General features: G+C 39.5%; 1 protein-coding gene across 2 annotated transcripts in view; it reads left to right on the forward strand.

Moving 5' to 3' along the window:
- The window catches only part of sgsm1a (small G protein signaling modulator 1a), a 36,465-nt gene that overhangs the window by 11,734 nt on the left and 10,115 nt on the right, over window positions 1-14,616 (forward strand). For both annotated transcript variants that reach the window (XM_062417701.1, XM_062417702.1), the window contains exons 4-15: window positions 7,424-7,586; window positions 7,869-8,021; window positions 8,116-8,183; window positions 9,153-9,298; window positions 9,745-9,882; window positions 10,305-10,429; window positions 11,132-11,199; window positions 11,343-11,506; window positions 11,899-12,034; window positions 12,142-12,285; window positions 12,792-12,921; window positions 13,424-13,488. In XM_062417701.1, coding sequence (XP_062273685.1) covers window positions 7,424-7,586; window positions 7,869-8,021; window positions 8,116-8,183; window positions 9,153-9,298; window positions 9,745-9,882; window positions 10,305-10,429; window positions 11,132-11,199; window positions 11,343-11,506; window positions 11,899-12,034; window positions 12,142-12,285; window positions 12,792-12,921; window positions 13,424-13,488 — 1,500 coding nt within the window. The remainder of the gene's footprint in view (window positions 1-7,423; window positions 7,587-7,868; window positions 8,022-8,115; window positions 8,184-9,152; window positions 9,299-9,744; window positions 9,883-10,304; window positions 10,430-11,131; window positions 11,200-11,342; window positions 11,507-11,898; window positions 12,035-12,141; window positions 12,286-12,791; window positions 12,922-13,423; window positions 13,489-14,616) is intronic.

Here is a 14,616-nt window from a genome sequence, read left to right on the forward strand (position 1 = left end):
CTGATCACTACCAGTGCGCCACAGTCACAACACACACCAGATTTAAAAACTCTTGTGTGCTGTGAAATTCAACGAACATTTACCTGGCACTGATAGGCTTAATCAGCATTGTGTGAACTCATTTTTCAAGTGCTTGAATGAAACGTTTAAGTCCCGCAGTCCAACTTTTACATTTACTAGATGGATTGGCACAGAATTTGGCACACACATTCATGTCCCCCTCTGGATGACTTTAATAACTTTGGTGATACCTTTAATCTCCATATATAGCACCATTATCACGTCAAAATTTAATTTTGTCCAATACTTTGGTTTGTGACCAAATACCTGCCAAAAGAATTCCATCGCTATCATCATCAGCTTTGCTTATAACTACAGCCTCACAGAGCCGCTAGTATGTCTGTAGACATTTAGTCTTGTTTCATTTTCATTGTATTGTCATTTATTTATGTAGACTTTGTATGAAATGACTGCATACATTGCGGAAAACATTATGAAATAAATTGTAACTTACACAAAAGGTCTACAGTCTAGCTTACTTTGCATCAACATAATGTGGAGTAAAGCTGGCAGCAGTTCTTGAATATATTATTGAGTCAAGTTAATTAAAATGATATAGCCCAAAATCACACATCATAACTTTGCCTAGGAGGGCTATACAATCTGAACAACATACAACAGCCTCTGCCCTTTGACCCTCAACTGAAATAAGGTTAAAGCATTTTAAAATTTGAGATGAGGATTGTGAATCAGAGAAAACACAGAATAACAAGAATCTTAATCCAACAAGTCCCAGATGATGATAATAATAATTATTAAAAAAACCTTTTCTTAAACAGGGAAGAAAGTTGAGATTTTAGATAGTCCCTTTGAAAAAAGCTGTCGGGTCCAGTGACGCAAAGTTCCACATCATCAACATAACATTTGTGCAAGTGTATAATTAGTGTTAAGGACATTTAAAGTTCATTATTTCACCAACTGTTATTGTTCTTGCCTCCACATGGCACTGATACAGTGCAGTATGATTACTGTGCGAAGCACACTGCCCACATGCAGGCGCTCACACTTGTCAGATGTCTGGCTCAGTCCAGAGCTGTAACCAGCAACAGAATATATCTGAAAATATCAGTGTGAATAATTTGACTTTCAGCCTGCAGAAATTGAGATATTTTTACTATTTGGAGACCATGTTTTCAACAAAGACATAATAGAAGGCTCAATAATTGTTACTTTTTCATTTATTTTTAATTACAGTAAAGTCCCTCAAATCATATTTGAGCCCGGAAACCATTTTCACAGTAAACATCCCATGATTCTTATTACTGTGAAAAATTGTGCAAATTAATGAATGGTCTTCATTGCACCATGGGGTAACATGTGAGAGGGGATACACAAGTATAATGACCATCTGTGCTATTAGATCTCTAAAGACTTGTCCGCTCTATATTGTGAAAATATAATTGTACGCTATTGCAGACTTGGATGTCACAGTGGGTGACACCACTATATTTAGAAACATTGGGACATTGAGACATTAACGTTTAAGTAAGTCACAGTTTCACTACAAGATAAAGGTACAGAGAATGTTAGAGAAAGTGACATTTTTCTGTAAAGGCTCGTACACACCTTCAGTTTATTGTAGACAGGTGCAAATGTTGAAAAGATGCACACCATCTTGTTACTTGCAATAAACTTTATAAGTGATACGTTTCAGTCCGTAGACCTTCATTAAGTTAACGTATATTTAATAAAGTTAATTACAAGTAAAAGGACAGTGAGCGTGAATTCTCTCTTCTGGAGAGAAAGTGAGAGTGTGAAGATGTTCGTGCTTTCTGGGTCTTTGGAGATTAGTTGGAGAGTTAGTTCCTTGTGATGTCCAAGTTCAGCTAGTTTGAATTTTCATCATCTCAAAGTGTGAAAGTAATTAGGAGAACAGCTTGAAAGCTTATTAAAACCACTAAGTGAATGATATCGGACATGCTTCCCACCCAGTAATCAGCTTACCCAAAATCTTTTTTTACAGTTTCTTGGAGTGTTATGAAAATAATTTGTCACAGAGCACAGATTTTTATGTGATGCAAAGGCATTCTTACACAATGTTTTAGTGTTTTTAATGTGTTTTATGTTTTAGTGTTGCATGTGCTTTATGTCTCCAATAACAAGCTCATGTTAGTGTTCATTTTTATGTATGTTATCCACTGGATCATTTTTCTAGTGGTTTTAACAGCCACCGGTCAGTCTGAGGAATCTCTTTATTATCTTACATCCCAGTGGACACGTAGCAGCTCAGGATGACCCTCTCCACTCTCTGATTTGTTGTCAGCCAGCTTCCTCATCCTCCTCCTCACTCCTCCTGTGATCCTCGTAGTAGCTCTTGTTACTACATGTCTTTGTTCAGCTGTGGTCTGTTAAGAGATGAGAGTGTGTGGACGATGGGAGAGCAGCTCAGCCAGCTCACCAGGGAGCAGTTAGCCTCCAACATCATGGCTACTTTGATGAGCTCCCCAGCAGAGTCTGAACCATAGAGACACTGTGGAGGAAATGTGTAACAAAATATCTCTGCTGACTTTGAGTTGTGAATCCATGAAAAGTCACACAAATAAGAAACAATCCTAGCTTTCATTGATAGATAAGAATCTATATTTCCTTAATTGAATTGCTGATCCCCACAGTACCAGTTATGAACTGCTCTTTCCTCTCTTTACAGCCTCTGTTTTAAACTCTGAGCTTCAGATATGAATCTTGATGATTTTTTATTCCTTTCTTTCTGATTCTTTCAACTGCAGTGGACAGATTTGAATAAATTTGATTCAACTTTAGAAATTAACCCCCAGCTTTAGTACCTTTCTCATTAGTCAACTTAACTTGATTCTGATAGTGATGCAAAAAGGATTGTTGCAATTTTGCATTCGAATGCTTAAAAACATGTATCTGCTTTACACGTCTAAACCCGGTCAAGACAGTACAGCTCACTTATTTTTCTGGCCTAACCACAGAAATATTTTGCATATTGCATCTAAATGGACAAAATAATCCAAATTATTGTTTATTAATCATGAAGATTAGATTAGATTTATTAGTCAGGAAAATTGCAGAAAACAAAGCCAACATGAGGCTGTTTACACTTGGTTTTAAAATGCTTCTCTGACCACTTGTGTTTACCTACGTCACTTCTGCTAGAAGAGAAGAGGCCCTCACACAGTTACTACATCAGTCTGATGTTTCACACAGACCAGCTAAGAAGACAAACATGTTTCAAGAACTAATATCTATGTAGGCTATGAGCTATTCCAACTGTTGAGAAGTCATTTGGCCTTGTCACCAAAACAACCACCACGTCCTGCATTGATGACGTATTTTCCTGTCCTTTTTGGTGGAGTAGGATGACGCAACCCCTGATCCCTAACCCTAACCACCTCACTACTGCTCATGCCTAAATCTAACCAAATTGTATTTAGTGCTGTCCATTTGTAATCTGATCATCTGAGACACATTTTAAAACCAAGTGTAAAACCAGTGTAAACAGGGTCAAATGAAAGTTAGAAATGCTGCTTAATCAGTTGAAATTAACTGAAATATATTCACAGAAAGGAGTAGTTGTCTGACACACATAAAAGTTGAAGTCAAAGAAAAACTGTGAGGTGACATTTTGAGTGATAGTAGTGTGTTAAACCCCAAAATACAAGATAAGCCAGATAATACTGCTACTTGTTCATAATATAAAATAATACTAGTGTATTACATACTACGAGTTCACTATATATAGTATACATATCTGATATGCAGTAGCTTTTAGGTTTTCTCTCCCACATTCCCCACTGTCCCAACAGCTGTTTTTGATATATTAAGACTCTTTCATCCTACTTGTGCAAAACATATTTCAAAATAAACTACATTTTTAATCACTCTGACAATGTGCAAATGTTTCTTCAGCCAAACAAAGACTGCATCTAAAAAGCTGATAAAATTAATATTCTTCTCATTTGAAGATCATAAAAAATTATGAAATGATATAAAATAAGACTGTTGTAGACAGATGAACTTGAACTGCAGTGAACCATTATACATATTCAGGTCAGCAGTTAATGGCTGTTTTAATTGCTGATTGCTGAGCAATTAAGTGATTAGTCATTGTGTCGGTGAAATGTCAAATACTAATAAGTAGCTCCAACTATCTCAGGTTATTAAATCCTAAAATGATTTCTGATAATTGCCAGCAAAGCTGAAAATGTTCACCTATCAGAAGCAGTTATGAGCAAATATGTGCTTTTAAGTAAGTATTGATAATGATAAAATTATTTTAAAATGTGTTATTAGCTTATATTCTGGGGATAGTCTTATTGACTAATCAAATCATCCAATAACCATTTCAGCATTTCACATATTCAGTCTTTGTGTTGGTGCCTAAGATCTGTTCTGAGTGAAGTGCTGGTCAGCTGTGTGTCAGTGTCCAAGAGTCTGTTAATGCACTCAGTTGCCACAGATACAGGCTGATTAGAGGCAATTTACTGCGTCGGCTGTTTTTACCAGAAGGGACCGGAGTGATCTTGCTGTCATGATGCTCATTACCTCACAGCACATTAAACTGCTGTTTGTGGGGAAATTATTGAGATAAAACATTTAATTTGACAAAATAAGTAGTAGGTCTCACTATTCATATTTTTGTCTCTGCCAGATGTAAGCCGGGAGTTGATCATGTGCTTGTGTGTCCTTGTTGTGTATCTGTCCGCAGCTAATCTTGAATACTACTGGACAGGGTCTAATATTTTTTGTGCACATTTATGACTCTATGCTCGAGGACCTCTCATAGTTGCAGTGATTCACAATCAACATATTTTATAACACATTTTATAGCGCTGACTCCTCACCACTCTGAACCATCTGGTAGGAGCCGTAAATGATCAACAACTGCAGCAAAAGCCACTTCCAGCAATTGGCTAAAAACAAATCTGTTGCAGGCCACATTTTGGCCTTTGTCGTGGCTCAAACACTGACATCTTTAGAAATGTTTGATCTTATCTTGCACTGGGGCATCTGCAGTTAATACCATACCCAATGTGTCATGATCCACTAAAATTAAGCATGATAGGAGATGAATAAATCCCTTTTTTGTTAGTTTTGCCACCATCTTGACTGTAAGAGAGTAGAGGGACAACTGAGGGAGATTCCTCTCTCTTCTCTTTGTGAATAAGACTGTAAGATTGCAGCTGCAGAGACTGTGGTTAGACAGTAGCTAAGAAAAGTGTAAAGGTTTGGGAGTTGCTTTCTTTGCACTTTTGCCATTGGAGACTAGTTAGCACTAATGATGAGACAGTAAGGAGGATGAACTATATTTGGAGACCTTTTAATGTAACTCTTTGTTCTGACATTTAGCTTCTTGCTCTTATAATGATGTGAGGAAAAAGCAGCATAAAGAGATGAAGTGAAAAACTGCAGGAAGACAGGAAAAAAGAAAAGATCAATAAAGATTCAGAGATCTTGAGGACATATTTAGATAACAAAACAAAACCTGAAGGTTGATGGCTATGATGACACTTTCATTGCAAAGATGAAGTAAAACCCTGCTAACAGTGACTGTAGTAACAGCAGTGACAGTGAAAGTGATTCAGATTTGCAGAGCAGCCGGATGGTGGAAGGAGAAAGCTGCGTTTTGAAGGAGTGAGGATGATGGAAAGAGAGAGATCGTGATGCTGATGAGTCGTAGCCGCCCCTCCCTCTGCTCGTCTCTCCCAGAGCTCGATCGCTCCATCAACAGGGGTTGCCATGGCAACCCCAGCATTCCCCCTGACCCCATGTGAGCAGAGCCACAGGATTAGTCCTGAAAGAGAACTCAAATGTCAACACAGCTCCAGGCGCTGCCACGTAGGCCTGAGAGAGAAGAGAGGTGTCTGTTTTTCTGCACAATCGAGTGATTGTGCAAGTGTGTCATCATGTCATCAACTGTTTGTCGCTACTTGTGTGTCCAGTACAGCTTATTGGATAAACTAAGCTTAAGCAAAAAAAGCCAGTTTCAGCCCAGTAAACAGTGAAAATAAATAAGCAAGGACTTTTAAATACCTAAAACATAATCAAACAGATTTATATATTGTCCCAGCAGTATAATATCCTGTCATTAAGACACATTTTCAAACTATGTAAAAAATCCATGATAGTACTAAATGCTGCATGCTACAAAATGTCACAAAAAAGCATCTTGTGCCACCATTTGTGTGTGATATCAGCTGCTAATGCATGTTATGGCATTTAAACTGTTTTCCCCATGTGCTACAAATTAAAGCTGCATTCAGGGTGCAAAATTAATATTTTTGTCCACTGGCCAAATGGTTAATGAATGGTCATATTTTACCAACCACTTGCATATTTTTTGCTGGTGGCTGGTGCTAATTGTATATGCCCTGGCTGCATATATCAACCTTTTATTTAAACAATAATTTAAATTATTTTGTGTAATGTTAAAGGTTGCTCATACTGACAAAATCACAGAGAATAATCACCAGCTCTGCTGTCTACCTAGGCTCTACAGAGTATTTTAGCATCTTTTAACTTCATCACAACTGTAATGTGTTGATTCACTCTCACAGCTCTACAGACCCACTGCATACGACCTGCCCACCACCAAACAACAGACACACAAAGTTACTGACTAGCTAAAGAGCATAATGGCCATTTAACTTACCTTTTGGGGCAGCTAGATTTGCGAGATCACGAAATCATGAGAGTATCCATCTTGTTAGACTTCAAGTTATCCACTTATGTCTGAACCACCTGTGATTCGGCCCAATCAACATCCTATAAGGATTCCTGAGCGATCTTGTGGAGACAGTGATCAATGATGATAAACAGATGGTTCATCCAATCACCTGCCAAGTATTTCTTTTGAGAGTCCCTGCCTCTCTCCGAGCAGTTTCAAAGGACGACTTCTTATATGGTTTCTGGTAAGAAACTACTGGCATGCCAGGTTAGCATTTAGCTAACATGCTAAAAAATGATGTAGACAAACAGAGCTAAAAGAAGAGTGAATATTGAACTCACATTTGTCAGAGACCAGAAATACGACTCCAGATGAATGTCAATGCTATGAAAAATTGCTTTGATGTTTTTACAGATTATTGTACTGCCCTTAAGTGACCAGAAGAAAAAAACCTATTAAAATGCTTTAATATTGTAGTGATGTCACATGATAATTACTCCACTACATTCTTGTATGGCAAGACATGCTTTCCAGGGCAGGAAAGTTCACATAATACACCTTGGACATAATGCATAATGGCTGCTGTTTTCTCTTTGCTTAAGCAGTTTGTCATCTTATCATGTTGGTTTCTTGTTCTCGTTATACTGTTCTAGCACACAGAATTAATTGAGTACACTTTTGTGAAGAGATTGTTTTCTTTTTTCCAACCATGGCGCATTTGTGTCTAAACAGCTGCAGTGGAGGCATGTGTTCTGCATGGGTTGAAACGTCGTGCAGCAGGCTTTCTGCGTAGCAACAAGATAGCTGCCCTCTTCATGAAGGTGGGGAAGAACTTTGCCCCAGCTGAGGAGCTGTGCAGGAAGGCCCAGGAGCTGGAGCAGATCATCGAGACAAAGTGAGAGACACAGACGTCACAGCAGGCATCAAACCTTACATCAAAGCCTGTTTGATTGTATGAGCAAAAGCGCTGATAACAAATGGCTGTCTGCTGACTTGAAGGGCTATTTTGTATTTTTAAAAGCCTCTAAATAATTCATATAAGCTTCTATGAATCATTAATTACCACCCCATTAGCGTCATGCTTTTGCAATTTTACTTGTTAAAATAATATAATCATTTTAAAATATGTTATTCTTGCTCTACAGCTAACACTTATGACTCCTCTTTCATTCTGCAGGCGAAGTCAAAGCTTACAAAGTCAAGACAGCCTGCGCAAAATGCCTCGACTGCCCAGCCTCACCCCACAATCCGTTAAGAACCTGTGGATCCGCACGGCTCTATTTGAGAAGGTGCTTGACAAGATAGTGCTCTACCTGGTGGAGAACAGCAGGTGTGTTGAGAGAGGCAAATGATATGTTGTTCAGCTCTGTGTGTTACTAGAACACTGTGACCCCTCAAATTCCCCTTTCACGTTTGTCTTCCAGTAAATATTACGAAAAAGAGGCTGTTCTAATGGACCCTGTAGATGGACCCATCCTCGCTTCTCTGTTGGGTAATTATTTGTGACATTGTGAACATTTGTGTCGTTTACCGTAATCATCTAACATCATGTGACCCCCCCGGTTTGGGACTATGTGCACATGAAAATGTGAGATCATGGTGCAGCATCAAAGCTTAGACCAGTACCCTACACAAGAACATTATGGAACCCTACCTTTTCTAGTGAGTTCATTTTCATAATGTTGCCGTTTGTGACCAAAAAGAGACTTTTAACAAGTTTTTTGCACATTTCTGGTTTTCTCCCAATTTGTAATATCTATTTCCTCCTGCACTGTGGTCTCTATTGCAGCTAACTCTCATCCATGACCAGAGGAGGTTGTAGACTGAAGGAATAGTAATGAAGTAACAAAAACATGATCCCTCACCAGCTTCCCACCACTGACTACTGTGTTTGATTGAACAAAGCCACAAACACTGTTGCTGGTGACTGAACCCGGGTCTCAGCAAGCAATTTGAACCATGTGCTAGTACTGTACCTGTAACTTTAGGCTGACTTGGTACAATTTTGTATTGTAAAGTGGAATACATACAAACCATTCCCCCAAGAGGGTTGCATTATTAGAGGTATTGAGTTTAAAACAAGAAAAATGTATGTCATTTTTTTCTGATCTTAGTTGTTTTTTTATTGTTAATTACTTGATACCGTTTAACATATGAACACATTTGAAAACATTCTGGAGGGAAAACAATCTGTGAACTGGCCTTTTGTTGACTTATGCACAAAGAGAATTAGAGATAATTTGTTTTAAGGACTAACAAGTCAAAAAGGTTGGGAGCTACTACTCCAAAAAGTCTTTGTACTTTCACGGGTTAAGGATAGGGTTAGATCCACTTGATCTGTACCTCTGTTTCTAAGTGTTATCATTCATTCTCATTAATGTCGAAGATAATCTGATTAGTTAACAAACTCTCACTGCTCATGCCTGCACGATCACTTAACTGGTCACCCTCATTGTTTCAGTTGGCCCTTGTGCCTTGGAATACACAAAGATGAAGACAGCAGACCACTTCTGGACAGATCCGTCTGCTGACGAGTTGGTGCAAAGACATCGCATCCACGGCGGCCACTGCAGGCAGGATTCACCCACCAAGAGGCCTGCACTGTGTGTAAGTGTTCAAACTAATCCTGGGCTTCTTTGATGTTATCCCATGTGTCTGTATTTCGTGTTTATTCTGATATATTAGCAGGCAGGCAGAGTTTCAGAGCCATGTCTCATCAGTCTCAGTGCTTACTGTGTGTATCTGAAACTGTCACACTTGTTTAGTCTTCAAGTTATCAGTCAACCAGGTCAAGTCAGCCTATCGAACAGCGCCACTGTACTCTGTACAGTCAGCCTTCGCTCTGCATTCATATGTGTGAATTCCAAGCAAAAGTATCCTGATCCTGGTCTTAGGCATCAGGAACAAGGAAGGATGCATCTATGCACATGAATGTATGATATACTGTATTTCTCCTAAGTTATTTGAAAGAGAGGCTTTATCTTTATCATTCTGCAAAGACTTATGTGTAGCAATGGCTTACGATCATCCAACACATTGTTTATTTTTTCAAGATCCAGAAGCGGCATTCCAGCAGCAGCATGGATGAACGCCCCTCTCCCTCGCCATCAGCTCGGGAATATGTGGAGTCACTGCACCAAAACAGCAGGGCGACACTACTGTTTGGCAAAAACAACGTGCTTGTTCAACCGGTAACTGTCTGATTCCTCCATATCACCCATAGATATATTGTTATGACACTCGCTAAAAAACATTTGAATTTCAAAGTTAGGTTTTATGGAAGATAAAAAAGACATTCCTCACTATTGAAAATATACTGCAAGGACATTTACATGCTTTTTTCTATTTTACAGTAATGTCATGTCATAGATACAGAGTATCATTAAAAGCAGAGGAATATTTCATTGCAGTCCTGAATAAAACGGTTATCTACACATTATGTTGTCATCTCATGTAACTCTGTAGAAAAGCCTAATATGCTCAACAAAGTAATTTCTTTCTATGTGTACCTTAAGCAGCGTTTTTCTTCTCCACCAGCAATGCAGCCTGTTTCAATCTGATGCCAATCTTGCATCAAATGAAAATATCCGTCCACATGCTTTATATGTTTCAGAGGGATGACATGGAGGCTATCCCGGGTTACCTCTCTCTGCACCAGACTGCTGACATCATGACACTGAAGTGGACACCCAACCAGCTCATGAATGGTTCTGTTGGAGATCTAGACTATGAGCGCAGGTGAAAAATTATTCAGCTGCAAATTGATTATTGTGATTATAAAAAAAGCTGTGGTTTGATAGAGTTAGTCATCTTTTTACATATACTGTGTATATATATAAAACAATCATGTTTCTACAAAGACATGTAAACACTCTGCATCTTTCTGCTGTTGGTGTAACACTTGGGTGTTACTGAATAAAGCAGTGTGTTTGTGTGTAGCTCGGGGGCTCTGTGTGCACAATAGATGCGGTAGATCTGATGAGGCTTATTTTCAGCTAACTAGCAGCCAGCTGATGGTTTAGTGACTGAGACCCTGTCAGTCAGTCACGTGTGTGTGTGTGTGTGTGTGTGTGTGTGTGTGTGTGTGTGTGTGTGTGTGTGTGTGTGTGTGTGTGTGTGTGTGTGTGTGTGTGTGTGTGTGTGTGTGTGTGTGTGTGTGTGTGTGTGTGTGTGTGTGTGTGTGACATGTGCGCGCATGGTTTTCTTTCACCAAAATAATTGATTTTTGCATTATGTAACTCTGTGCCTGCTTGTCTGCATGTGTGATTTTGACTCCTTTTTTTGAATTAGCCATAAAATTAATGTTCCTTGAGATTTTGACACACACAGATAATGCATAAACATTTTCTGTGAATTTGTGTTTATTAACATTAGCTGAAAGTCCACTCAGCCTGGACTGTTCTGACTACTGACTGTGTGTGATGATTAAATGTTTTTCAGCGTATACTGGGACTATGCCATGACAATCCCTCTAGAGGAGATAGTTTACTTGCACTGTCACCAACAAGGTGGGTCCACACAAAACCACCATAATAGCACTAGTTTTTTTAGTGTTTATGTGTTATTAAAGTATTTTCTTTCTATTATGACTGACAATTAAATGTCATCATGGATAATTTAATGAAGAAATAATCCTGTACATCTCTTGCAGTTGACAGTGGGGGCACAGTGGTGCTGGTCAGTCAAGATGGGATCCAGAGGCCTCCACTTCGCTTCCCCAGAGGAGGCCATTTGCTCCAGTTCCTCTCCTGTCTGGAGAATGGTCTGCTTCCACACGGCCAGCTGGACCCTCCGCTCTGGTCTCAGAGGGGAAAGGTCAGTACCAGAGGTCATTCGTTGGGGTCGATCTTACAGAAAAAGAGCCCTAAAATGCTAGATCAGCCTTATCTGATCAATAAATCAATAAAAAATACATTTGCATTTGGAAATGGATGCACCACCTGGTTGCAGTATGGATTGGAGTGATAGTGATGAATGTGGGGCTTACTGTTCACTCTGCACTTGAGTTAATGGATGTTTTTGTAGGACTGTGAGTAGCATTGTATCTGCAGCTAAACAAAATAATGAAAACCACCCACGCCTATGCAGCCACTATTAATAGGCAGAAGCATGCAGACACTAACATGGATGGCTTAGCTGCGTTCTGGTGTTTTAGTGATTTTTTTTTCTTTGGTATTTGATTAATAACAATTATTTTCTCATTGCAGGGGAAGGTGTTTCCAAAACTGCGGAATAGGGTTCCTCAGGGATCTGGATCCTTAGAGTCGGTCTCAGATAAGGAGGAGGATGAGGCCACAGACTACGTCTTCCGCATTCTCTTTCCAAACAGCCAGTCAGAGTTTGGTGAGAAACTTCTCCCTCCACAGAGAAGAATTAACATGAGCAGCGCCCACGGGCCTCTTCAGATTGTTGAGTTTTTTCATGAAAATGTTGCTCATTGTTTGTTACAGTGACTGTAACCCATCCTCCCCATCTGACTTTCTCCCTCTCCCTTCAACTGAGTGGACAGTCCCCCTCCAAAACAGGGACCCTGGTTGTCCCCAAGAGGTCCAGCAGCTGTCCTGGAGAATCCCCCTCACTCACAGGAAGCAGCTGTAACACTGTCACACCTTGGTTCATCTGTCCATCTGTCAGCTTGCTTTAATCCCCTGCATCTAATATCCTCCTGGCCTGTTTTGTGCCTCTGGCCACCTTTATTGATGTGTCCCATTATTAAAATCCCACCCACTCGCTGCCACCTTGTGTCACACCTTTTTTCCCCCTGCTTTACAATGTGGTAACCTTTTAACAGCTGATGGGCGGACAACTGATTGATTGATAATGGCTCCCGAACTGGGAGAGGCTTTTGCTCAGTTGATCTCTGCTGTTCTTGTTCTCATATAAAGTAATTTAATATGATGGCTTTTTGTTTACATACTTTATCTTTGCGCTAACAGGAATCAAGTGCAAAGCAATTACATTCTGCAGTGCTTTCAGTAGATCACAATTGATCAGCTTAATTCTGCATAAATCAATCTATGTCTCAATGTAATTGTTCTTGAGAGCAGTCCAGGCATAATGTTTTTTAAAGTGACAGTGATGATGTGTGTGCGTGTTGCAGTGACTCCACCAGACTTGATGGATCAGGGAGCTACCATGTGGCATCCGACTCTCAGGAAGTCCTCATGTTCCTCCTGTTCTCAGGGGAGCTTCTCTGATGGGGCGATGCCTAAAGGTTGCAACCATGAGAGGTGAGAGATAAACACATCACATTCCTGGAGTTGTTTTTTAAATGTTTAGTTTTGCTTTAGTTACATTTGACGTCTGCTTAAGGCTGCAGAGACAACCACTCATCAGACGGGTCTTCCTTCAGTGTCAATTCGAAAAATTATTTAAGACAGCAGGATGGAAAAAAAGATACAAGAAACAAGCAATTGCCTGGAAGACAATTATGTGACATTTACCTCACTGGCACGAGAATGTGTTGGGGAAATGAGGTGATAAGCAAGGCAGATAAAATGGTTAAAGGTTGTGAATGAATGCACGGCACACTGGACAGGTTTGTTCTGTACAGCAGCAGAATAGGTTATCATTTGAATGATAAAAGGTTGGCCCTGATACCATTAAAAGCTACATTAGACACAGACTCGCATTTTCAGGACAATCTGAATAACTTCTCATGCACTACATGGATGAATTATGCCAAAGTGTTTTTCTCCACATCAGTAAAATGTTCACTCTATTTCTCTGCAGGACTCCTCTGAAGCTGCTGTGTGACAACATGAAGTATCAGATCATCTCTCGGGCTTTTTATGGCTGTATGTAATTTCTTATTGTGTACAATTTGCCTATTCACATTCAATAGGAAATTGTGCGCTATTTAATCCTTTGCGTCTGAGGGATGCAGTTAATGTCAAAATTTGTACCAGTTAAGTTCAAAATCACAACACAAAGTAGGATAAAAAATCAATGCAACCTACCATTTACTCAGAGGCATCAATCAGAATTATGTCACAAAACATATTAATACCTTGCTGGCTGATGCAAAACAACAAATAAATGAATAATTCTTTATTTTGTTTATTTGGCACAATCAATACATTTTCTGACATTACTACAGCTCAGAGTTTCCCATTAACATGGTTCTTATATTTCAGGAACACTGACAATCTTCTCTATCCTTTCATATACAGTTGCAAGAAAAAGTATGTGAACCCTTTGGGATTACTTGGATTTCTGCATAAATTGGGCATAAAATGTGTTCTGATCTTCATCTAAGTCACAACAATAGACAAACACAGTCTGCTTAATCTAATACTGCACAAAAAATGATATGTTTTCATTTTTTATTGAACACAACATGTAAACATTCACAGTGCAGGGTGGGAAAAGTATGTGAACCCCTAGGCTAATGACTTCTCCAAGAGGTAATTGGAGCCAGGAGTCAGCCAACCTTGAGTCCAATCAATGTGATGAGATTGCAGGTGTTGGTTAAAGCTGCCCTGCCCTATAAAAACACACACCAGTTTTGAGTTAGCTGTTCTCAAGAAGCATTGCCTGATGTGAACCATGCCTCGCACAAAAGAGCTCTCAGAACACCTACGATCAAGAATTGTTGACTTACATGAAGCTGGAAAGGGTTACAAAAGTATCTCTAAAAGCCTTGATGTTCATGTGTCTACGGTAAGACAGATTGTCTACAAATGTAGAAAGTTCAGCACTGTTGCTACTCTCCCTAGGCGTGGTCGTCCTGTAAAGATGACAGCAAGAGCACAGCGCAGAATGCTCAATGAGGTGAAAAAGAATCCTAGAGTGTCAGCTAAAGACTTACAAAGATCTCTGGCACATGCTAACATTTTTGTTGACGAATCTACAATAAGGAAAACATTAAACAAGAATGGAGTTCATGGGAGGACACCACGGAGGAAGCCACTGCTGTCAAAGAA

This window comes from Scomber scombrus, chromosome 4 (assembly GCF_963691925.1).
Source record: "Scomber scombrus chromosome 4, fScoSco1.1, whole genome shotgun sequence".
NCBI classification, from domain to species: domain Eukaryota; kingdom Metazoa; phylum Chordata; class Actinopteri; order Scombriformes; family Scombridae; genus Scomber; species Scomber scombrus.